Below are 23,776 nucleotides of genomic sequence, written 5' to 3'. Positions count from 1 at the left end.
AAGTTTAAGTTTAAAAAATTTGGCTCTCAAAAGAAATGTCAATCGTTGTACTGTTGGTATTTGGCTCTGTTGACTAATGAGTTTGCCGACCACTGCCCTAGCTCCTCGAGTCCTGAGCTCTGTAGCCTCTCGGTACGGTCTGCTATCCGGGGCTTTGCGCTTCCTTCCAGCAGAAAGGACAGGGGAGGTCAGAGGCCACCCTCCGGTTAGTTTTACAGCTGGAGTAGCTTTATATTGAGGCTGGGAGATAGAGGCCGAGGCACTGGCTGCAATCAGGGATGGGGGTACCCAAGGGACCCTTCTCAGGACACACTGTGGAGTCTCCTGGGGGAGGCTTTGCGTCTGGGGGACCTCCCGGGATTCAGAAAAGCCTGGCTTACTCTGGCTTCGGCAGGAGGAGAAGGAAGCCGATGAAAGCTGACCTGGGCGCTGAGCTGGGGACGCAGGGCCAGGGTGCCAGGCTCCAAGCTGGGGTATTAGGATCTCGGGCAGCCCCGGATGCCTGGAGGGAAGCCGGCAAAGACGGGGTGTTTCTGGGAGGTCACCCGGGCCTCAGCCCCTCCCGTCAGCCAGCTCAGAGCCCAGCCAGCTTTCCCCGGCGCCGCCCCTCACCCCTGGGGATCTTGCCCTGCCATCCCAAGGAGCGGGTTATGGGGACTTGGCCTCCCACCCAGAGCAACATTGAAGCAATCAAATAACATAGAGTTCGGTAATATTTTAAAATAAGCTTTATTTAGATTTTTTTAAATATTTTATATTTGCATCCATGCCTTCGAGAAACCTTTCCCACGGGAAAGGTTATTTTCATCTAATGTTACCCATAACTCATTCGCTATTTGACGGAGTTCTCTTAAATAAATCATCCTTAGCAACTCTTAGAATTATCTCCTAATTTACAAAAACTGAAATGAAAAGGAGCTACTAAATCATTACTGGGAGTGGTTGCAATCTTATTTTCTCGTAAGGGAAAACAATAAAAATCAATCAACGAAAGAGAGAAAAAAAAAAGATTCATGGGGGAGAAAGCGTTTTCTAAAATCTCTCTCCGCGGAGAAAGACGTGGGCTCTGGTCTCCCCGCTAAACGGCGTGGCCACGGAGGCCAGAGGGAGCGTAGTACGTGCCCGGCCCGCTCCCCACCAACCCCGCACCGGGTCAGAAGGAAAGGGGGGGCGGGGGCAGACGGGGCTTTTCTGTTTGTTTGAGACACTTTGGACAAAAGACCCTATCCGTCTGATAGACTCTCCAGCACATGAACATGTTGTCTCTTTGTAAGAGCTGCAGGTGTTGCTGTGAGCAGAAAGCGCAACTACTGTCGTGGAGGGGGGGGGGGTGCGAGCTGAGCTGTCAGTAGTTAAGGTGGAGCAGTGGGAGGGGCTGGGGTGGGACTCACAGGCCAAAAGCGGGAGGCTCGTCTCGGGCCTTAGGAGGCCCTGGCTTCCAGCTCACGTGATCTCCATCACCCCACATGTAATGCAGCCGGTTCTTTGCCAGGAAGCCTCACTGGGGCCCACACAGCTCCCCAACAGGCAAATGGTTCTGCCCATCCTCTCCTGGGGCGAGGGGGTCAGGCTGCCGGGACGGCGGGAGGCAGGGCCCCGGGGATCCCGAGAGGCTCCGCTAAGTGTGGCTGGTAGAGGCCCCGGTGCTGGACACCGTGTCCCCAACAGCCCTCCCCCCGCCCACCAAGGACACCTGCCAAGGTGAGAGGAAACCAAGGATGAGACGCAGCTGCAGGAGGAACGGATGCTGCAGGGTCACGGGACTGGCTGCCTCCCCCCGTATCCAACCTCACTCCACAGACAGACCCGGGAGAAGGTGACCCTTGCAGGATGCGCTCTGCTCACTGAGGTCAGTGCTCTGCAGTTCAGATAAATAGAGAGAGAAAGGCCTGGAGAGAGTGGGGAGAAAGGTGGAGCGCGCGTGCATGCAGGGGCGGAAGAGCAGGAGGGAGAACGGAAAAAAGCAAGCTCTGAAAAGCTCTGAAATCCCACGGTCCCCGGCTCCTGGCCACCCTCGACCCTACCTCGCTCGGTTTGGCAGCAGCATGATAAGAGAATAGACAAGTCAACAGAAACCCAGCCTCCCGCCCGCCCCGTGGAAAAATATACATTCCAAGATTCATGTAATAATTTAGATAGAATACGTCTTCTGCATTTGTGCAAATAAATTAAACGGAACCATTTTCTGTTTCTTTTCTTTTTTTTCTCCATAAAGAAAGAAATGGCAACGCAATTTAAAAACTGGCAGGCCGTGAAAAAGATCCCGTTGGACCTCAATAAACCCAGCCAAGACCAGGCCCCCCCCCGCCCCTCGGCCGGGCTTCCGAGACTGCGGAGAGGGACCTGACCCTGGCGACAGTGGCGTTTTGTGGTTAAAGTGACTTGAGCGCACCCCGAGCACAGGGTCTGGTCCCGCACGTTCACACCGGGGGGGGGGGGGGGGGGGGCGGGCGGGGATGGGGGACATGGGAGACAGACCACATCCTCAGGGAGAGGGGCTCCAGAAGTAGCAGTTTGGACGAGGGACATGTACAAGCACGGAGTGCACAGTCGTGGTTTTTTTTTTTTTGTTATTTACAAATACACAGCAGTCCTTCAAGTTTTCAAGTTTCATAGAAAGGAGGCGGGGAGGGGACGGGAGGGAACAACACAACCCAACGAACCGAACAAAAAGGAAACATAAAAGACAAAAAGGAAACAAAACAAAAAAAAACAGAACAGAACGAAACAAACCCAGATTAACAGCACAACCGCATCGCGCCGAAGACGACAGAGAGTTGACAGAGTCACACACGTGTGTAGTATGTACATCAATTACAGAGGTGGCGACGCAAGGGGAAGGGGTCACACGCTTCCGCGCCCGGCCGCACCCAGCACCCACGCCCGCACGCCCCGCCACGCACGCCCCACGCACACCCACACGCACAGACACGCCCGCCGGGCAGCAGGCGAAGGGAGGCGGGCATCACCAGTCCGCGTCCTCCTCTATGTAATAATCGGGGGCGGTACCATCAAAGAGGCCGGGGTCGAGGGACTTCCGCTGCTTCCCTCTGGCGAAGACGCGGGAGATGGAGCCGAATCCCATCTTCTCTTTCTTCTTTTTCCGTTTTTGGTCTTCAAGATCCTCTAGTGACTGTGCGGAGGGCCAGGCGGCAGGGATGCGGAGGAGAAGAACAGAGCCAACCTGAGCTGGGGGCGGGCGCGGAGGGGGGCGGGCCCCCCCTGGTCAGGTCTGCCTGCACTCAGCGGGGAATCTTGGGCCAGTTAGGGAACCTCAGGGTCAACAGGAGGACCCATCCAAGACTGTCGTGAGAATGCCACCAACGTGGATAGACATGCATAATAAACATTCCACCATGGTTAGCTGCTGGGGTGTTTGTGTCATCATTTCAATTGTTTGCCCGCAACCTACAGGTCCCTCCTCCTGAGGGCTGGCAGGAGTGTGACCACGCCCTGGGCCATGGCCCGGCCACAGGGGCACTGAGCAAGGGCACCCCTTCCCTGTGAAAGAGACCCCGTGGGAAAGGGGGCCTGGGAGCCTGGAGAGCGAGGACAGAGGAAACCGGAGCTTTGTGTCCGCCAAGGGCGAGGACCTTGAATCTGACGCCCCCGGACAAGAAGCAGGACTGGCTGGCCACGGTCGAGTGGGGAGGCGGGGGCTTGGGGTCTAGTTCTGATGTTGGGGTAATTATGGGGGTCGGGGGCTGGTGTCTACCGGAGAGCTTTGCACAGCCATGGGGTACCATTCTCTGTCAGAAAGGCAGGGCTCAGACTGGGCCAGTGGTCGGCAAACTCATTAGTCAACAGAGCCTAATATCAACAGGACAACGATGGAAATTTCTTTTGAGAGCCGAAAACCGACTTCTGCGCATGGGCCACGAAGTTTCAGTCGCACTGTACGCGCGCGCTCGCACGTGGTATTTTGTGGAAGAGCCACACTCAAGGGGCCAAAGAGCCGCATGTGGCTCGAGAGGCAAACTGTGGCTCGCGAGCCACATGCGGCTCTTTGGCCCCTTGACTGTGGCTCTTCCACAAAATACCACGGCCTGGGCGAGTCTGTTTTGAAGAAGTGGCGTTAGAAGAAGTTTAAGTTTAAAAAATTTGGCTCTCAAAAGAAATGTCAATCATTGTACTGTTGATATTTGGCTCTGCTGACTAATGAGCTTGCCGACCACTGGACTAGACTAATGGTTCCTAAAAAAATGTTCCCTGTATTCCAGGCCCAACCCACACGTGGTGGATCCAACTCTCTAGGGTGAAGGGCCCAGGAATCCACATTTGAAACACTTCCCCGGGGGACCCTGATGGGACTTGCACAGACCAGCATGTGCGAACCCTGGGGCTAGAAAACTGATCCTAGAGACCCCTCGGACCCTCACACTCATGTCATTTTCCTCCCTCCTCACCCTGATGGTAGAATATTGAAATGTTAAAAATGATTAAAAGTTTCCTGCAAGGAGGGGCCCCATGAGCTCATGGCTTTGGCTGCCAAGAGAAGACACTACCAGGGCCACTGGATGGAGGATGTGTGATGCACTTAGCAGAGGTTTACAGGTCCAGGGAGGGCACGGAAGGGCAGACCCAGGTGTAAGCCTGACTCAGGCCCCAATCCACATGTGACTCCTTAACGGCCCTCTGCTTTGGGTGCCCCGGTATGGAAGGGGGGGTGCCAAGGGCCCCGGGGAACAAGGGAGAAGGCACGGTCAGGCTGGGGAGAGGGGAGGGCCCAGGAACCGGGGCAGGCACACCCACCTGTACAATGGGGCTGTGCAGGTTCTTCTGAACTGGGCCGGGACTGTCGCCCTGTAGCCAAAGGAGAAGAGAAAGATGAAACAGCGGAGACACAGGACACAGGAGAGCGGAGGTGGTCCGGGAAAGGAAGCCACCCCTTAGGGACCACCTTGCCTCTAGGTGGGGGACCCACCCTCCCCCCTGAAGCAGGCACTCCCGCAGGGCTCAGTGGGGAGGGCCTGGGGCTCACTGAGAGGCTGTCTGGATCAGGGCGCCTAGCCCGAGGCCCCGGGGTGCTCCCCTGCCTGTTCTTGACCCCCAATACCCTCTGACCAACAAATCAGTTACTCAAAGGCTTCTAAGTTCCTGTCCCGATGGGTCCATTGTGTTAGAACTGGAGGCTGGCTATACTTGGTGTTTTTCCTAAAGAAAAAGAATTTCATAGAAAAAAAGGACAAAAATAAGGAATTTTGGAACGGGAAGACTCAGGAAACTGTAACCTCTAACTCCTCCACAAACACAATGAATCTCTTATTTTGTGGGAGGGCAGGACTCATCAGCCTGATTTATAGATTCACAGGCTCCAGACCAGGGGTCCTCAAACTTTTTAAACAGGGGGCCAGTTCACTGTCCCTCAGACCGTTGGAGGGCCGGACTATAGTTAAAAAAAAAAAAAACTATGAACAAATTCCTGTGTACACTGCACGTATCTTATTTTGAAGTAAAAAAACAAAATGGCAAAAACACCCGCATGTGGCCCGCGGGCCGTAGTTTGAGGACGCCTGCTTCAGACAGTCCAGCAGCATCACGTTAATTAAAAGCAGAACGACAATACACATTCGGGACAGTCTGGTTCCTCCTGGGCCAGCTCTCCTTCGGACGGTGTACACAAGTGGACGCGCAAAAGCCTTCGCCACATCCCAGAATCAGTCTGTCCCGCCTGGGCGCCAACGGGTCATTTGGATCATAAACGTCATTACCAGAGAGTCCCCTGGTGGTGGTTTCCAGAATTGCAGGCAAAGTGCCCATGAAGAAACAAAGTCCGCGTCACCTGCAGTCCACCAACTTTGTCCAACCTCCCTGTGCTCAGCAGCCACCTCTGCTCTAAATTAATGGCCAGAGCCCGAGGGGGCGTGGGGGGGTAGGGGTCCTCAGTCCAGACTGGGCTGTTCTTGCTGCTGTCAGGCCAAATGCCTGAGAATAAAGGGTTCCCTGGAGGTATGTTCAGGCTCTTCCTGGCTTACCTGTGTGCACATCTGTTGATATGTGGCATGAAGGTGGTTGAGGGAGGGCGGGAATGGAACAAATGGTAGTTTAGTCTTTAGTCCTATCTCAAGGTGCACACACAGAACTCACGGCAGGCGCCTAAAACAGGTTTACTGTGGGTAGGGCTGGCCATCTTTGCCAAATGTATGGGGAGAAGAGAATGAGGCCGGTGCCCACTGAAAGGCCTGTATCCCGGCTGCAGGGCTCTGTGGGAGGAGAACTTGGAAATAAATGTGCCAGGGCCAAGCTGGGCGCAAGGCGAGGCCTGTGCCAGTGCGATTCAAGAGGCTTTTAGAGAACCCTTTCTGCAGACCGGATTCCCCAACGGCATTTTGGCTGTCAGGGCCACTATAGGCCCATCCAGGGGAGACAAAAAAGAAAGGCCCTCGCGAAGGATTCTCCTTGGGGGCTGTGCACAGACACCAGAAGGTTCTGGGTGCGCTGTAAGATGCTGGCTGTGAGTACAACGTCACAGTGGCCCCTCGGAACCAGAGAATAGATGTCCACTAGTAGTGGTCCACCCTCTTCACCTTGGCCCTGTCAGCAAGGTGCTCTCCTGGGGACAAGAGAACACACGGCTTCCTTTCATAAAGCCCCCGAGAAAAGAATCCCGGCCCCTCGTGGGGCCAGGTAATCACCTCCTCCCTCGCTTAGGAAACCTTCATGTGCTCGGTGTGACAGCCTGGGTCTCAAGGAGGGCGGGTGCCGTTATCTGTGCTTGACCGAGGAGAAACCAGAAGCTCAGGCCTGCAGGTGACCTTCTCCCCATGACAATGTGGGCTGAAGAGGGCCCCGGGCCAGCAGTCCTGCCGCCCACACAGCAACTAGAGTTGAGCCTTAGCTATTTTTATAAGCACTTTTCATTGTTATTGCTGATAGAAAAAAAAATGTTTCCATTACGATTACTTGTATATAGAAAGGGTACTGATTTTTATAAATTGATTTTCAACCCGCACCGTTATGTACTCGCTTATTATTAGTTCTAATGGCTTTTCAAGGTTACTCTCTTGCGTTTCCCAGGTAGATAATCATATCGCCGGCAAGTGATGGTTCTTTTGTCTTCCTTCCCCACTATATCCACCTCATTTCTTTTTTATTACCTATCTCGCTGGTTAATCAAGCAACATGGGCTGAGGCTTTGAGAAAGCCTTCCCACGCATGTGAAGACCCACGCTGCTGTGTCTCTGTCTTCACGGCGTGGCAGGGGAGCCCCGTTATCCGCCAACCGCGTGATGGACCAGGAATGAAGAGGGGCCCCGACCCCCGACCCCAGCGTGTCACGTTGGAGCCTAGACAGGGCGGCGTCCGGTCCTCAGACCCCTGACCCACCTTCCTTCGCCCTCTCACTCCTTGGGAGCCTGTCTGTCGCCCTACTGGTCATCGAGAGGTCGGTGGCTAGGGACGTGTGCCTCTGGGTAGCTGGCACCCAGGGTGCAATCCAACAGTGCTTGATTACATAAGCAGAGCCAACCAACTTAGAACAAATTCATGACGCCTCTCCAGGGGCAAAAGGCGCCAGGCTCCTGGGAGTCAAAACACGGGGGCTCATTCCCGGATGAAGACGGAGAGCCGGCCCTGCCAGGATGGGCAGCGCGATGGGAAGGCTGGGGTCTGGGAGGAGAGGCCCGCGGTCTCACCCAGCCCGCCAGAGGGGACCCCGGGCTGCACAGACCCCACGGCCGACCCAGGCCCTCCTTCCTTCCTCTGGATTTTCCTCGCCCTCCCGGACACAAGGAGCAAATGGGCCTCCTTTCTTTCTCTCCCCACATCCATCTCTTCTCGCAAAAGGAAAGAACAGAACAGGAAATGCCGCCGAGGGTGCTCCCTGGGTGGACGAGAGGAAAGAGCGAGGACGTGTTCAGCCCTCCGCCCGCCCCAGCGGTTTCCGGGCGGGGCCCGGGCCCAGGCCCAGGCCCCGCGGCTGCTGGCCTTACGTTGCAGAGGGAGTGCGTCCGGTGTCGAGGGGAGTTGATGTCGCTGGGCGTGGAGGACCGGTCGCCTTCGGCGGCAGACGCGTCGGAGATGACGGAAGGCTGCCGGGAGTGGCAGGGGCTCACCCTGACCGCTGGAAAGCAGGGACAGCTGATGAGTGAGGGATGGAGAGAATGGCCTCACCTTGACTGCCTGGCAGGGGATGGCACCAGCGCCCCCGCTATACCCAGGAGGACACTGAGCTGCAGAGAAGACACCTGCCCAGCTCTCCGCCCTCTATTCCAAGCCCCACAGCTCAGCACAGAGCCGTTTCCAGGAAGACTCTCCCATCACAGCCTCTGGATCCATCAGGCTTCCTCTTAACCCGAGTGAGGGAGAGGCGGAGCTCCCAGGGACCTCAGTCATATGAGCCTGGGGCCCCACACTCCCCTAAGCAGCTACAGTGAAATGGAGAGACTGCCTCCCGCCTGGGTCAGAGGACCGCCCACGAAGCCCCCCGCTGTGGCTGGGCCCGCCGCCGGCCAGGGCTCACCTTGCCGGTCTGCAGGGTGCGGGGGGTGCGAGTGGTAGAGAGTCTGCTGGCTCTGCCGGATGGCTGCGGTCAGCGGCAGGTCCGCCTGCACCACCCACTCCTGGTTGCCGTTCAGCACCGTCTCGCCCGGCATGGCGAGGGAATGCCGCTTGGGGACGTCCTTGGTCAGCGTGGCTAAGGACTGCTTGGCCTGGAGAAAGAGCCAGGAAACAAAAGGGAACGACGTGACCGCGTGGCCGGCTGCTTGGCCACCGCCGCCACCATGAGAAAACCGCGAACTGGCCTCTGGACCCGGAGGGCATCTCCGGCTGCCTGAGTGCCAGGCACCTGGAGGCAGGCCTCGCCTGGTTACACCTTACATCCTGACACCCAGGCGAGACCAGCAATACGGAGAGAAAGAGGGACGGACACGGACACACACACACACACACACACACACCCCACCCGTTCTTCTGGGTTCTCCGAGGACTGGCTGGGACGTGAAGGACATTGTAAGACGATGGTGTTTTGGCTTCCATCACCTTAGCTCCTCCCAAATTCAACCTGTGACCTCCCTTCACAAGGTGCAGCACATGCCGGCGGGGCGGCCACTCCTCCCCAGCTCTCAGGGCCATGGGGTGGGGTACGGGGTGGGGTGCACGGGACACGGGGAAGCCCAGGGACAGAGTGGGCCGGGTCAGGGCGGTGGGTAGTCGGACAGCTCGTCCTTTCTTCAGGCGGGGACTGAGGTCTGTCAGCTTTCGGTCACCTCCCCCCGGGATATGTGGGGTTTTATTAGAAACAACAGCACATTATTTGGGGGAGAAAAAGGGCACCTATTAGCAATGTATTAATGCATGTTCTTTTCATCACGGGCAATTTCCGCTTCCCGGCTGGCTCCCCCGGCTCACACAGGGCAGAGGGGACACTCGGAGGGGCCCGAGGGGTCGGCGCTGAGCTTGCCCGTGAATTCGATGCCCAGGGGGTCCTTACAGATGGCACAGCCACCGTGAGTGCTGGCTTCGCCCCTACCATGAACACCGATGAAATGGAAGACGTCACCTCCTCTCTCCCGCTCCAGAACCTCCCATACCTTGCCCAAGGCCTCAGGCTCCGTCTGGCAGAGCGGAGATCCCAGCCCATAAATGGACCGCCTTTGGCCTAAAGCCTGACAGAGCCTCATCGTGCAAACCAGCTGTGCTATTTCAGGTAAGTCACTGCCCTCTCGGAGCCTCGGTTTCCACATCTGTATAATGGAAAGCCTGGACCAAGCGATCTTTAGGGTTCTCTCCAGCTCAGACACCCCAGGAGCCTGTGAAATCACTTCCCTTCCACCACCAGCCCCTGGGGAATATAAACCTATATGGCCGAGGGAGGTCAGGTTGAGGGGGTCAGCCCCACCCCCAAGCCAGGTAATCACCTCCTCCCTCGCTTAGGAAACCTTCATGTGCTCGGCGTGACAGCCTGGGTCTCAAGGAGGGCGTGTGCCGTTATCTGTGCTTGACCGAGGAGAAACCAGAAGCTCAGAGAGGTTCAGTGACTTCTCCAAGAGTGCACAGCAGGCACAGCATCCACCCTGGGCTCCAAGCCTGGGTGCCTGACTGCGAGCCCCTTGTGGGCTCCACGGTGCCCACCCTCCGCGGGGACAGGAAAACCGGCGTAAGTGACGCAGACCAGGACAAGGAGCAATCCCTGTGCCGCAGGAGCGAGCGAGGCCGCGTGGCTCAGAGCCGCCGTAGGCTTGCAGCAGCCTCGCTTCACGCAGACTCCCGTCTCCTGGGCCCCCGCACCGCACTCGGCACCGCATCTGCTTTCCCGCCAGGTGCATGTGCGCCCGGATTCTGCGTCCTGGCAGCTGCTCCTGGGGGGCTGCCCGCTCCCTCCCTCCCGCCCAATCTATCTTGGCTGCCCCGAAGGTGGACTCAGGGGGAGCATGAGCACCCGGGGGGGGGGGGGTCTGCCTTCTGTGCAGTTAACCCGCCGCTCGCCCTCTTGCAGCATTCCCAGACACACACACACACACACACACACACACACACACACACACACACACACACACGGGAAGCCCAGCTGCCCGTTACAGCATCGCAGAGAGAGGCCCGGGCAGGGCTGCTCTCCAGCCCCCACCGGCTTTCTTCTCCCGGGCGGAGCCTGACCCGCCGGGGACTTGGAATGGCCCCTTCTAACTCGGCAGGCAGCTCGGCATCCCTGCTCCCTGACCGCTGCAGGGGTCCCCCAGGCCGGTCCCGAGGATGGAGCGGTCAACCTCGGAATTCTGGAGCACAGGATCCTCTGCCGAACCGCCCGCCCACGACTGTCAGCCTGGGGCACAGCTGCGACAGAGACGGGAGCTGCAGGTGAGCGTGAAGTCTCATTAAAACCTGCGTGCGTGCCCGGCTGGCGTGGCTCAGTGGTTGAGCATCGATCTATATGAACAGGGAGATCATAGTTCGATTCCAGGTCCGGGCACATGCCCGGGTTGCAGGCTTCGTTCCCAGCTGGGGACGTGCAGGAGGCAGCCGACCAAGGATTCTCTCTCATCACTGATGTTTGTTTCTCTCTCTCTCTCCCTCTTCTGTCCTCTCTGAAATCAATTAAAAAAAACCAAAAAAAAACCTGCACGCACGCTGGGCCCGTGAGCTCCTGACTTCCCCAATGCATGCCCGTGCGCTTAAACCAGCTAGAGCGGCTTTCTGCGGCCGAGGACGCAAAGGTGTACCTGCAGGAAGGCACCTCCCCGCCGGTCCCGCCCTGCGGGAGGGGGAGCTGGACCGCCCCGCCCGGTGCAGGCAGCCCTGGAGGCCTCGAGGTGGTGAATCCTGCAGATGGCGGGTGGACACCCCACCAACGAGGGGCTGTCAGGGCTCTTAGGAAAGCCCCTTCCCCCTGCGTTCGAGCCCTTCTTCTTGTTGTAACAAAGCCGCCACCCTGAGCTGCAGACGTTCACCCAGACTCTTCACACTCAGCAGAGGGGCCCGATGCCTGCCAGGAGGAGGTGGCAGGGACCGGAGATGTGTTGGCCAGATGGAAGCACGTGGAGTGGCCTGGGCACGGGGACTGCGGAAGCAGAGGTGCTCTGGCTCGCAGCCCTGGAAGACCCCGGACTTCCCCAGGATGCTTGAGGCCAGTGCTCCCAGGCAAGGCAGGCATGTCCGTCTGTCCACAGGCCCTGGGCAGACCTGGGAGGACAGGCAGGCAGCAGAGGCACCAGCACGGCGGACCCCACCTCCACCCCCAAAGGGGACTGACAGCTGCAGCTTCCTCGGGGTCTGGGCAGTTCCCACCACTAGGGGTCAGCATCGGACAAGGAGACCCAGGAGGTAAGTAGGGGCTGAGAGGGTCCCAGGAGGGACCCATGGATCCTGACCAGGGCGGTCCAGAAGGAAGTGACCGTAGAAAACCTTCGTCTCATATCATCAATCACCACGTACAGGCACCGTACTAAGCACTTCCCTGGCATAATTTCATTGAAATCCTCCCAGGAGCCCCAGGAGACACAGGCAGTTACCCCTATTTAGACTTGATGAAACTGAGGCTCAGAGAGGAGACGGGTCCTGCACAAGGTCACACAGCTAGAAAGTGACGGGGGCTGGATTCGAACCCGGGACCCACGGCTGTAACCACACCGTCAGCATGCATCAGTGCTCTGCAGGCTAATGTGGAGCCCGGCAGGCCTCCCCACCCCTCGGGGCTCCCTAGTGTTTCCCAGCCACCTGGAGGGGCAGACAGGGTGGGTTGAAGACCCTCAGCCCCACCCAATTCCAGATACAGGGCACGGAGGCCCAGAGAAGTTCAGTGAGCGGCCCAGGGTCACACAGGAGCAGGCAGAGCAGAACTCCAGGGCTCTGGGCCGCGTTTTCCGGCCAGGCCTGGACACACCCTGGCTCTCTGTTCCCACGTGCAGGCTGTGGGTCACCGCAGAAAACAGTTTTTGGATGTATTTGGAAGGTTTGTTTTGGATTAGAAAAAAGTAACACTTTTCCCCTTGATGACCCAAATAAGACATTCTCACTATAGATGAAAATAACACACACACACACACACACACTCAGGAAAATAAAACCCACTTGTAATCCTAGTACCCAGAGGTGGGTACCACTGTTAATTTTTTTTTGTGTATTTCCTCCCAAATGTTTTCCTAAACAAAAATACTTTTTTAAAAATGGGCTTTTATTTTTATAGTAGCCTGGCGAGAGCGGAAGAGTGGATGGTCTCCCAGCATCCCAGGCCCCAGGCCCAGGCAGGTGGGTGAGAGACTCCCCAGGCTCAGGGGTTGTTATGGGAAGAAGATGCCAATCATCACAGACCCCGCCCCCAGCCCCGCCCCCTCCTGGGTCCCGCTCTGCCTGCCTCCACTCCACTCCAGGATTCTCTGCGCCCTGTCTCCCAGCACAAGTCCCACCGCCCTGGGTGTGTGAAGGCAGGGCAGGGAGGGGAGGGGCTCACCATGGCCAGCTCAGCCTCCAGCTCCTTCATCCGGTTGTCCTTGAGGTCCAGCTGGGAGCGCAGTGCCGTGGCGTGGTCCGTGGCCTCCTTGGCTTGGCGCCGGAGCTCCCACTTCTCCCGCTCCAGCAGGTCCTTCTCCTTGGCCAGAGCTTTGACGGCGTCCTCGCTCTCCTGCAGGAGGGTGGGAGTATGAGGGGGCAGGGTGTCACCCTGGGAGTGCAGGGCCTTCTCATGGCCCAGGCATACCCTGAGGGGCCCTGACCCCCAACCACAGAAGGCTCTGCAGTGGGAAAGCCCTGGGTTCGAATCCCAGCCATGCCACAAACTACTGGGAAATGGGCACAGACACAAACCCTTGGTAGAGGCTCAGGAAGTATTTTTCAGTGGCAAACTGAGCAAATGTTTGTCACGGGTCAGTTGTCTGACTTCATCCAGTTTCGGTTTCTCTGTATTTAAAATAGGGGGGCGGGGCGGGGCTCCGTGGTTGAGTGTCAGCCTAGGAACCAGGAGGCCACGGTTCGATTCCCTTTCAGGGCACCTGCCCAGGTTGCAGGCTCGATCCCCTGTGTGGGGCATGCAGGAGGCAGCCAATCGATGATTCACGCTCATCACTGATGTTTCTATCTCACTCTCTCCTTCGCCCTTCCTCTCTGGAATCAATAATAAAATATTTTTGAAAAATAGGGGGGAAGGGGTCAATACTATTTGTTTCAAAGAATTGGTATAAAGATTGGATTCATGTGAGGGAAACATTTAAACAGAGTCTGACAGATGTGAGGGTCCACAGTGGGCCCGAGGCTTTGTCTTGTAGTTGGGTAACGTGTATGTGACAGGGAAACGGGGGCAGAGGAGACACCGGCAGCCCAGTCCCCGTGGCTGCCATGGGCCTGCCACCACCCCGCAGGGTCACAGCCCCCGCCGACAGAGGCTGGGCCCCTCGGCACCGTTCTCGGCCAGGCACCCGGGCCGGCTCCGGGCTGGGCCCCTCGCAGGAGCTCCGCTGTGTCGTTCGGAGCCAAGTTAGCAGGCAAGGAACCCACGGCGGAATCAGGGGCCCGACCTCTGTTGCCAAGAGCCAAGGTCAGGACGGCAGGCGTCCTTCCCCAGAGGAAGGTCCCCACAGGGGGGGGGCCCTGCCCAGCCTCCCGGCCACGGCCTTCCCGTTCTCCAAGTCAAGAGCTCACCTCCAGGTCTCTCCGTGGCCCGGGACCACGGAGAGGCGGCCATCCTGCCTCATCTAACAACCCCGTCGCCCATAATCGGTGAACCCAGGTCCTCAGGTAGCTGATCACAAACTCCTACTCATCCCACAGAGCCCATCGCCCAGTCACTTCCTCTGTGACGCCTTCCAAGACGGTCTCCCTGCCGGCCGAGCCCCCTGCTGCCTCCCCGGTGCTCCCGGCTGTCTGTTCACACACTTACTATGGTGTCCTGAGTCAGAGCTAACCCTCACTGGGCGCGTCCTGTGCCCTGGGCGCTCACACAGCTCCACAGTCCGCACCACGTACACCGTTTGGCAGGTGAGGAAACGGAGGCTCGGAAAGGCCGAGATGCCCAAGGACACACACACACACACACACACACACGCAGGGAGCCAGGATCTGAACCGAGGCCAGCCTGTCTCCGGAGCCCCCACCGTCACCGCCTCAGCCAGCCTGTCTATGTTTGTTTGCCCCGACGCCACGGAGCCCTCAGCTAAGGGCTGTGCCTGCTCCCGCTCAGTGCCTGGGCCGGGCTAGCCACGTCGGAGGCCTCCCCAGGGGGCACAGGTGACATGAGCAGAGTCCCTCCCAAGGGGGACCGGAGAGGCTGCCCCGTGCCCGGGGTGGGGAGAGCTGGTGTCTGGGGAGTGGGGGGGGGTGGGAGAGGGGGGGCCCTGACCTTGCGGTGCTGCTCGTAGTTCCGGATGAAGTCCCGCAGCTGCTCCTCACGGCTCTCCAGCGTGGCGTACAGCTGCTGCATCTGGCTCACCAGGTCCGTCTTCTCGCCCTTCAGGCGCTTCCGGTCGGCTTTCATGGCTGGGGGACAGAAGAGCGCGTGAGTCCTGGCATCCTAGTTGTCTGCCAGCCCCAAACGCTGAGAAGGGACCCTATTTCGACTCCTCCCCCCTTTTTTAAATATATATTTTTATTAATTTCAGAGAGCAAGGGAGAGGGAGAGGGAGAGAAACATCAATGATGAGAGAGAATCATCCATCAGCTGCCCGCTGCACGTCCCCTACTGGGGATCAAGCCCGCCACCTGGGCATGTGCCCTTGACCAGAATTGAACCTGGGACCCTTCAGTCCGCAGGCCGAGGCTCTACCCACTGGGACAAACCGGCTAGGGCATCGGTCCTCTTTTTAACAGATGAGGAACCGGGGTCCAGGGACATGCAGCTTCTCTCCCAAGCTCCCAGGTCACTCGGTGGCACTCTCAGGATTCGAACCCAGGCCTGCCTGTTGCTAGAGTCCCTACTGTCGCCTCTCAGTTTCATGGATCCAATGAGGGGGGCACGTCTTTGATTACACGTCTATCCCCGCTCTGAACTGGGTGGTCCCCAGCGTGAGGGAGCCGAGGCCTGGGGAGCCTGTGGCCGGTGGGGTGTGAGAACCAGAGGGAAGCGCCAGGGCTGGCTCCGAGGGAGGCCACTGACCCAAGCGAAGTGACCCCGTGGCTTCCCGGGAGGCCTGGACGGGCTCTCGGCGCCGGTGGAGAGAAGCGGCTGCCGAGCAGGTCTCTGGGCTCCCCTGGGGCTCACCCCTCTGCCCTCTGGTTGGAAATGAACCCTCCGGGCTCTGATGTACCTCCCTCAGCCTCATCTGGGTGAGAACCAGACTGAGCTCTCATGGCTGGAGCTTCGGGAGGGGATCTCCCCGTCACCGCCCGCTGGGCCTTCCTTCCCTTTTGCCCAGTGGCCGTGGAGGGCCTGACGCCGCAGCCTCCGTGGACCGCCCACTGCCCCAACCCCGCACACCGTGCACGCGCCGCAGGGGCAGTGTGCCGCTGTCCTGCCACGGAATATTGGTTAAGCACCTCCTGTGTGCCAGGCTCCATGCCTGGAGGGGACAGGGTCGAGCAAGACAGGGCCCCCCTCTTTCGGGTGGTGGCAGATCTGACGGAGGAGACAAACGCCTATGTGCATGGATGACCCGAGTCTCCGCCTACCCTCCTTCTTCCCAGAGAACCCCGTGTCTGCTTGTGCCCAGTCACAGCACAGCTCCCCAAGCTCCCTGCAGCTGGAGGGCACATGCCACAGTTCTGGCCACTGAGATGCACACAGACATCGGCTGGGCGATCCGCTGCGCTCTTTACAGAAAAAGGTCACAGCGTGCCTCCCCACATGGCCTTCCTGCTGGGAGCACGGATGTGTCATGGAGCACCAGGATGGAGACACAGGCTGAAACCGGGGGGCAGGCAGGCAGACAGACAGAAGGAGCCTGGACTGCTGGTGCATCACCCAGGCCAGAATCCATGAGAACAGGAGAATCTATGGGATCTCCCGTTACATGCAGCCCAGCGCACTCCCGACTCAGGCGGGCGTGGGAAGCGCCACCACCCCCCACCACAAAGGGCTGCGCTGAGGTTCCTTCCCACACGCTCTCCGCTCTGGGTTCTGCCCACCGCCGGGCTGCAGCCTGCCCGGCTGAGGATGAGAAACACGAGCGCTGGGCCTCTGGGCACGAGCGCCAAGGGAAGACCACCTGCCAACGCGGATAAGGCGCCTCTGGGACCACGGTGGGAACAAAGAAGGCGCGGTGCCCCCGCCTGCCTGTCAGAAGCCACGTGTCCACCACCTGCTCGAGAAACTGCACGCAGAGGAGCAGGACCTGGGAGCACGGGGACCCTGCACCGGGGGTGGGGAGGGGGGTGTGGTCCCCACGGAGCCGGAATGACGTCGCTGTCGCCTCCATCACATGGGGTCTCGCTACAGAGGGCGCTGCCATTTTAACTACTTAAGAAACAAGGTTTGGCACGGAACCCCCCAAGAAATGACCTCAGCGACATGCACTCAGCCATGAGCACCACACAGTGACATGCACACAGCCATGAGCACCACACAGTGACATGCACACAGCCATGAGCATGAGCACCACACAGTGACATGCACACAGCCATGAACATGAGCACCACACAGTGACATGCACACAGCCATGAGCACCACAATGACATGCACACAGCCATGAACATGAGCACCACACAGTGACATGCACTCAGCCATGAGCATGAGCACCACACAGTGACATGCACACAGCCATGAGCACCACAATGACATGCACACAGCCATGAACATGAGCACCACACAGTGACATGCACTCAGCCATGAGCACCACAGTGACATGCACACAGCCATGAGCATGAGCACCACACAGTGACATGCACACAGCCATGAGCACCACAGTGACATACACACAGCCATGAGCACCACAGTGACATGCACACAGCCATGAACATAAGCACCACACAGCGACATGCACACAGCCATGAACATGAGCACCACACAGTGACATGCACACAGCCATGAGCACCACAATGACATGCACACAGCCATGAACATGAGCACCACACAGTGACATGCACACAGCCATGAGCACCACAGTGACATGCACACAGCCATGAACATGAGCACCACACAGTGACATGCACACAGCCATGAGCACCACAGTGACATGCACACAGCCATGAACATGAGCACCACACAGCGACATGCACACAGCCATGAGCACCACAGTGACATACACACAGCCATGAGCACCACAGTGACATGCACATGGCCATGAGCACCACAGTGACATGCACATGGCCATGAGCACCACACAGTGACATGCACACGGCCATGAGCACCACACAGTGACATGCACACAGCCATGAGCACCACACAGTGACATGCACACAGCCATGAGCACCACACAGTGACATACACACAGCCATGAGCACCACACAGTGACATGCACTCAGCCATGAGCACCACAGTGACATGCACATGGCCATGAGCACCACAGTGACATGCACACAGCCATGAGCACCACACAGTGACATGCACACGGCCATGAGCACCACAGTGACATACACACAGCCATGAGCACCACAGTGACATGCACATGGCCATGAGCACCACAGTGACATGCACACAGCCATGAGCACCACACAGTGACATGCACACGGCCATGAGCACCACACAGTGACATGCACACAGCCATGAGCACCACACAGTGACATGCACACAGCCATGAGCACCACACAGTGACATACACACAGCCATGAGCACCACAGTGACATACACACAGCCATGAGCACCACAGTGACATGCACACAGCCATGAGCACCACACAGTGACATACACACAGCCATGAGCACCACAGTGACATACACACAGCCATGAGCACCACAGCGACATGCACACAGCCATGAACATGAGCACCACACAGTGACATGCACACAGCCATGAACATGAGCACCACACAGTGACATGCACACAGCCATGAGCACCACAATGACATGCACACAGCCATGAACATGAGCACCACACAGTGACATGCACTCAGCCATGAGCACCACACAGTGACATGCACACAGCCATGAGCACCACAGTGACATACACACAGCCATGAGCACCACAGTGACATGCACATGGCCATGAGCACCACAGTGACATGCACACAGCCATGAGCACCACACAGTGACATGCACACGGCCATGAGCACCACACAGTGACATGCACACAGCCATGAGCACCACACAGTGACATGCACACAGCCATGAGCACCACACAGTGACATACACACAGCCATGATCACCACAGTGACATGCACACAGCCATGAGCATGAGCACCACACTGTGACATGCACACAGCTATGAGCACCACATACTGACATGCACGCAGCCATGATCACTACATAGCAACATGCCTCCTTCCTTCCTTCGTCACAGGGATGCTCTTATTTCTCCTTTCAAGCTGTTTTTGATGTTCTCTGAACAGTCCTCACACTTGCTGAGGTCTGCGAGGCATGACCGGCCTCCGCCACCTTCCCAGCCATCGGCTTCGCCCAGGCGTGTCCCATTCCAGCAGCCAGGCCGGTGGAACCACTGCCATGGTGACGGGTGATGTCACGCCTGGCGGGCCCTGCAGGGTCACGGAAGGAGGCCAGCCTGGCTCCTGGGCGTGTGGGGACTCTGAGGTGGAGGGAGGGCGTGGGTGGAGGGCCTATTTCTCTAACTGGGAGGAGGCGGGATGCAGGCATGAGATGAGGGTGTAACCAGGGCCCAGCTGCAGCCCCACGTCGACGGTGCTTCTTGGGGATGTCACCTGTCACCTTCCTCAAGCTTCTGAGGGGGCCTTGCCGCAGGAGTGTCGCCAGATGGGGGGCAGCGTGGAGCGGCACCAGCACTTCTGCCAACGCCAAGGCGGGTGGGGACCGGAGAGCAGGGAGGTCTCTGCACTGACCGGCCTCCCCCCGCCCCCCCCAAGGCCCAGGCAAGGAGGCCACAGCTGATTGCGAGGAGAACAGAACAGGTAAACTCTGAACTTTGGGGCCTGGGGGCCTGGAAAGAGGGGTTTTGCAGGCTGCTTTTAGAGCTCGAGGGGTTTCTCCTTCCCTCCGGGCAGTGCCTGCGTGAGAACCTCCCGGGGAACGGGGACTAGGTTCTCGCCTTCCCCTCTCTCAGCCTCAGTTTCCCCTCAGTGTGAATGTGCTGGACTCTGAGAACTTCCTTTGGCTTCTGAGGCCCTAGGACACTCCACTTCGATGACTGCCACCCCCATCCCCGGCCCCAAACATGTCGATGGGCGGGGGGATGAGCATCGGCCTGGGGTCAGGGGTGCTGGGTGGGTCCCGGCTCTGGGTCCCTGAGCTGTCACTTACCCCCCAGGCCGCAGATTCCTAGCCATTAAGACGATCCCCAAGCCTCTTGTGGAATTTGGTCGCTGAATTCTCACAACCACCTTACTAATTCCTTCCACACCACAGACAAGGAAGTGGCACCCACGGAGATTAAGGAACCCGGCCAGGTGGTGAGAGGCAGCGCCCACCTGGCCCCAGGACCCACCCAGCCTGCTACCCGGCTGCTCTGCTGCCTCCAACCCCCAACCACCGACCTCCGCACAGCCCAGTCAGCCTCACCCGCTCCTCGGAGCTGGTGCTGGGGGTGGGGCTGCGCCTGCCTTACGGAGGAGGAAACTGAGGCACAGAGGGGTCCCTCACTCATCGAGACCCACATGGCCCAAGCAGTGGACCTGGACTTGCATCCCGGACTCTGACCTTGAGCCCCTTCCACTCCTCCATCGCCTCCATGAAAGCACACGGCCACGAGCAGCAGAACCTGCCTCGGCCCTCACAGCCAGGGATGGCCCAGAACTCCCACCGTCACTCCCGCCACGAGACGCTGTTCCTGCAGAGGCCACACCGTCCCAGGGGCTTCCCGAGGGTTCTATGAAGGCGGGCTGGCTGGCCTTCTCGTGCACACCCTCAGGATCCTCAGCCAGCCCCGGACACAGCCTCCTTCCACTCGGTCAGATCTCCCATTAGTCTGGGCTCAGAAGTCCGCAGGCTGGTCCAGGCTGGTCCCAAGCTCAGAGCCCTTGTAAACATTTCCAGCCTGGGGGATCCCAGACAAACCTAGACTCAGAGGTGGCGAGGGGTAGGCCTCAGCCCAAGTATGACAATCCTAGCATCTGCCGGTAGGGGGCCGCCCTTTCTCTTCCAGTCAACATTCCTGACCAGTTAAACCTTCAGCATCTACAGACTCTGGGAAAGGAGGGGTGGGAAGGTGGGAGCCAGAAAGGCCTGGCAAACCACTCGGAATAAAAACTCACCGAAATGGTCTTCCAGCTCAACTTCTCTTTACAGGCGGGGAAACTGAGGCCAAGAGAGGGAAAGAGAACACCTAGTATCACACAGAGTCAGCACAGGTCTCCTGAGTCTTAGGCCAACACAGCTGGCTTTAAAAGCACTGGTTCTGGAGTCTGCCTATCAAAGCCTCAGTCTCCTCATCTGTAAAATGGGGACTGACAGTACAGTCATTTCTGCTTGGCACAGAACAGACTTGCACATCTCGAGTGAACTAGCAGGTGCAGACCTCGAGCACTTGGGGAGGAGGGAAGTTCAGAGAGACACACTTTCAGGCACACGGAGCCCTGGACTCCAGTCCAGCCTCTGCCCTTCACCAGCTGGAGGGCCTGAGACACTGCACGGGGCTCCTCTGAGCAAGTTCCCTAGCGGTCAAGGCCCCCTGAGACATCACCCAGCACCTCAATACAGCAGGGGATCGTTCCATGTTATCGTTTCTTCCGATCTTCCCACTCCCCAGGCTCCCAGGCCTGACCTCAGGCCTCAGGAGGCCTCAGAATATACAGGTTGACTCGACTGACCCGGCAGGCCGGAATGGGAGGAGAGGCCCAAGGAGTCACGTTGAACGCCCACAGACTTATGGCCCCGGGATGGGCCTGTATCAGTTTGTTGTTGTTGCTTTTCTGTTTGGAAGCTGAGCAAGGTGAGTTAAGAACAGGTTAGAGTTCAACCTACTTTACAAAGGTTAATAAGCAGGCTCTTGCCCCATTGGGTGGCACTCGGGTAAGAGAGAAGCCTACCACGCATTTGGACAAGTGGCAGCCACCAGGGGCAGCTGAGAACACTGCACCCACAGAGCCTGGGTGGCCGTGGATGTGGCTGGGTGGCCGCGGGTCTGACCTGGGGCGGCTCTGCTCCTCACGGATGGAAACCCCCTTTTCTTCTCACCATCTGGTAAAGTGGGTTGACCGCTCACATGGCCAGCAGGTGGCGGATCTGGCACTCGATGCCAGTCCTTTGACATTCAAGCCCATGATCTTTCCAGAATCCCCACCGCGGCTCTCTCCAAGTGCAGCCTAGAAAGTTAGGCAGCCTGACCTTTCCAACCTCCTGGCTAGGGTAGGAAAGGCAAATACCAGGAACACAGGTTCTCATTTTTCAATCCTGTGGCCATGCAGACATGACTAATCAACTAAGCACTAGAGGAATCTGGGTTGATTGGAAATGTCTGCCACAGCAAGGGAGGGAAGTACAGATTGGCTAGCTGAGAGTCTTATCTGGTCAATGCTGTGCTAAACACCACTGCACTCCATGGAACCAAGGTCAACTCCATTTAGCCAAAAGCGAGAAGCAATTCTCTCAACTGGTGAAAAACCAGTGCATTCACATCGTGGTAAGCAAACTCCAACTTGCATGCTTAACGGTGAGAGAGCAGATGATCTTTCTCAACTGGGTCAAAGGCACATGAAGGACCACTGGGTCTATTTACATACTAGGGGCCCGGTGCACGAAATTCGTGCACTGGCAGTAGGGGGTCCCTCAGCCCAACATGCCCCCTCTCACATACTGGGAGCCCTCAGGGGATGTCCTACTGATGGCTTAGGCCCGATCCCCACGGGAAGCGGGCCTAAGCCGCAGTCTGGCCTCCCTTTGTGGGAGGCAACCAGGCTGGTCAGGGGAAGGCACCAGCCCCATCACCCTGCTGCTGCAGCCACTGCCAGTCACCACAGCCACCAAGGAGTTTTCATCAACACGACCCCAGTCCCTTCACCAAGAAAAATGACAACTTTCTTTAGGCATTTTCAAGATGTGTCTTTCATAGGATATGCATTTTGTTCTTTTTTTTTTTTTTTTTATCCTCGTCTAAGGATATGTTTCTATTGACTTTTAGAGAATGTGGAAGAGAAAGGGAAAGACAGAGAGAAACATCAAAGTGAGAGGAACACTTTGATTGGTTGCCTCCTGCATGAGCCCTGATCTGGGCCCTCGCCAGGGAGGAGCCTGCAACCTAGGTACATGCCCTTGATCAGAATTGAACCCAGACCCTGCAGTCAGCAGGCCGAGGCATTATCCACTGAGCCAAACCGGCTAAGGCAGAATATGACATTTCTTAGCCCTCCAGCAGCGGACCTTGATTTTTTTCTCCAGAAGTGTGGTGGAAAAACCCTAGATCACCTTTTTGGATTCTTATTACCCAAGTTACTGAGAACATTACCAGTGGCATACAGGAAGCTTAGCCAATGTGCAGTCAGAAAAGGTGTTTCCTCTATAGTTCACACCAATCACCGGCTGTGCCCTGCCAGGGCCTAAAGCCTCTGGCCAAAGCTTTAGGCCTGGCAGGGGACCTCCAGCTCCCTGACTGCAGACACCACCCATTGGGCAGGGGACCCCAGCTCCCTGCAATCCACCACAGAAGCAGACGCCCTCGCAGGAACGGACCCACAGTTGCCTGCAATCCATCGCAGGCTTCCCGCTGGTGCCCAAGGCTGGAAAAGCCTCCAGCGGAGGCTTTCCCGGCCTTGGGCTCAGCTGCACCCCAGCGTCCCGGCGACGGATCGCAGGAGCCGACCGCCAGTTGCATGCGATCCGTCGCAGGCTCCCCGCTGGTGCCCAAGGCCGGAAAAGCCTCCCGCAGGATGGTTTCCAGGTGGGCGTGGCTGGTGGGCGTGGCTGGTGGGTGTAGCGAAGGTACGGTCAATTTGCATATTACTCTATTATTAGGTAGGATTTTTAAGGTCATCCCTGACCAGCAACATAAGCTTTTAGGGGCAGGGACCTGGCCTGCCTTGTTCACTACTGTATATGCAGCATCTAGACCAGAGACTGGTACATAGTAAGTCCTCAGTAAACGCTGAACGACTGACTCGCAAATGAATGACTAAAGCCTCCACTGGGTTTTCCCCAATGTCACACAAACAAGCAATTCTCTCTTGCATCTTTAGCAGAAAACCACCGTTCCATCCCGTTTCCCTCTCCAGCTCTCATTCCATTTCTTTCTCTTCTTTTTGGAGCAAAAACGCATAGGAGGAATGTGTGCCCTTGTGCCTCCCTCTCTCTCCTCCCATCCTCTCTGGCACCGTTCTGATTTCTCCATCACGTGCTCCAGGTCACCGACAACCTCTGG

General features: G+C 57.8%; 1 protein-coding gene across 2 annotated transcripts in view; it reads right to left on the bottom strand.

Annotated features, from left to right (window-relative positions):
- KAZN (kazrin, periplakin interacting protein) overlaps positions 1–23,776 on the bottom strand; it is a 346,099-nt gene that overhangs the window by 24,717 nt on the left and 297,606 nt on the right. The window contains exons 3-8 of one of the 2 annotated variants that reach the window (XM_054720722.1): positions 14,768–14,904; positions 12,887–13,057; positions 8,462–8,651; positions 7,932–8,062; positions 4,753–4,803; positions 3,010–3,133 (exon numbers count right to left, since the gene is read on the bottom strand). In XM_054720722.1, coding sequence (XP_054576697.1) covers positions 3,010–3,133; positions 4,753–4,803; positions 7,932–8,062; positions 8,462–8,651; positions 12,887–13,057; positions 14,768–14,904 — 804 coding nt within the window. Of the gene's footprint in view, positions 1–2,465; positions 3,134–4,752; positions 4,804–7,931; positions 8,063–8,461; positions 8,652–12,886; positions 13,058–14,767; positions 14,905–23,776 lie in introns of those variants that run through there. The other variant, XM_054720724.1, reaches the window with a different exon arrangement.

The sequence above is a fragment of the Eptesicus fuscus genome, chromosome 9 (genome assembly GCF_027574615.1).
Source record: "Eptesicus fuscus isolate TK198812 chromosome 9, DD_ASM_mEF_20220401, whole genome shotgun sequence".
Lineage (NCBI taxonomy): Eukaryota > Metazoa > Chordata > Mammalia > Chiroptera > Vespertilionidae > Eptesicus > Eptesicus fuscus.
This window is presented reverse-complemented; position numbering and strand designations above follow the sequence as displayed.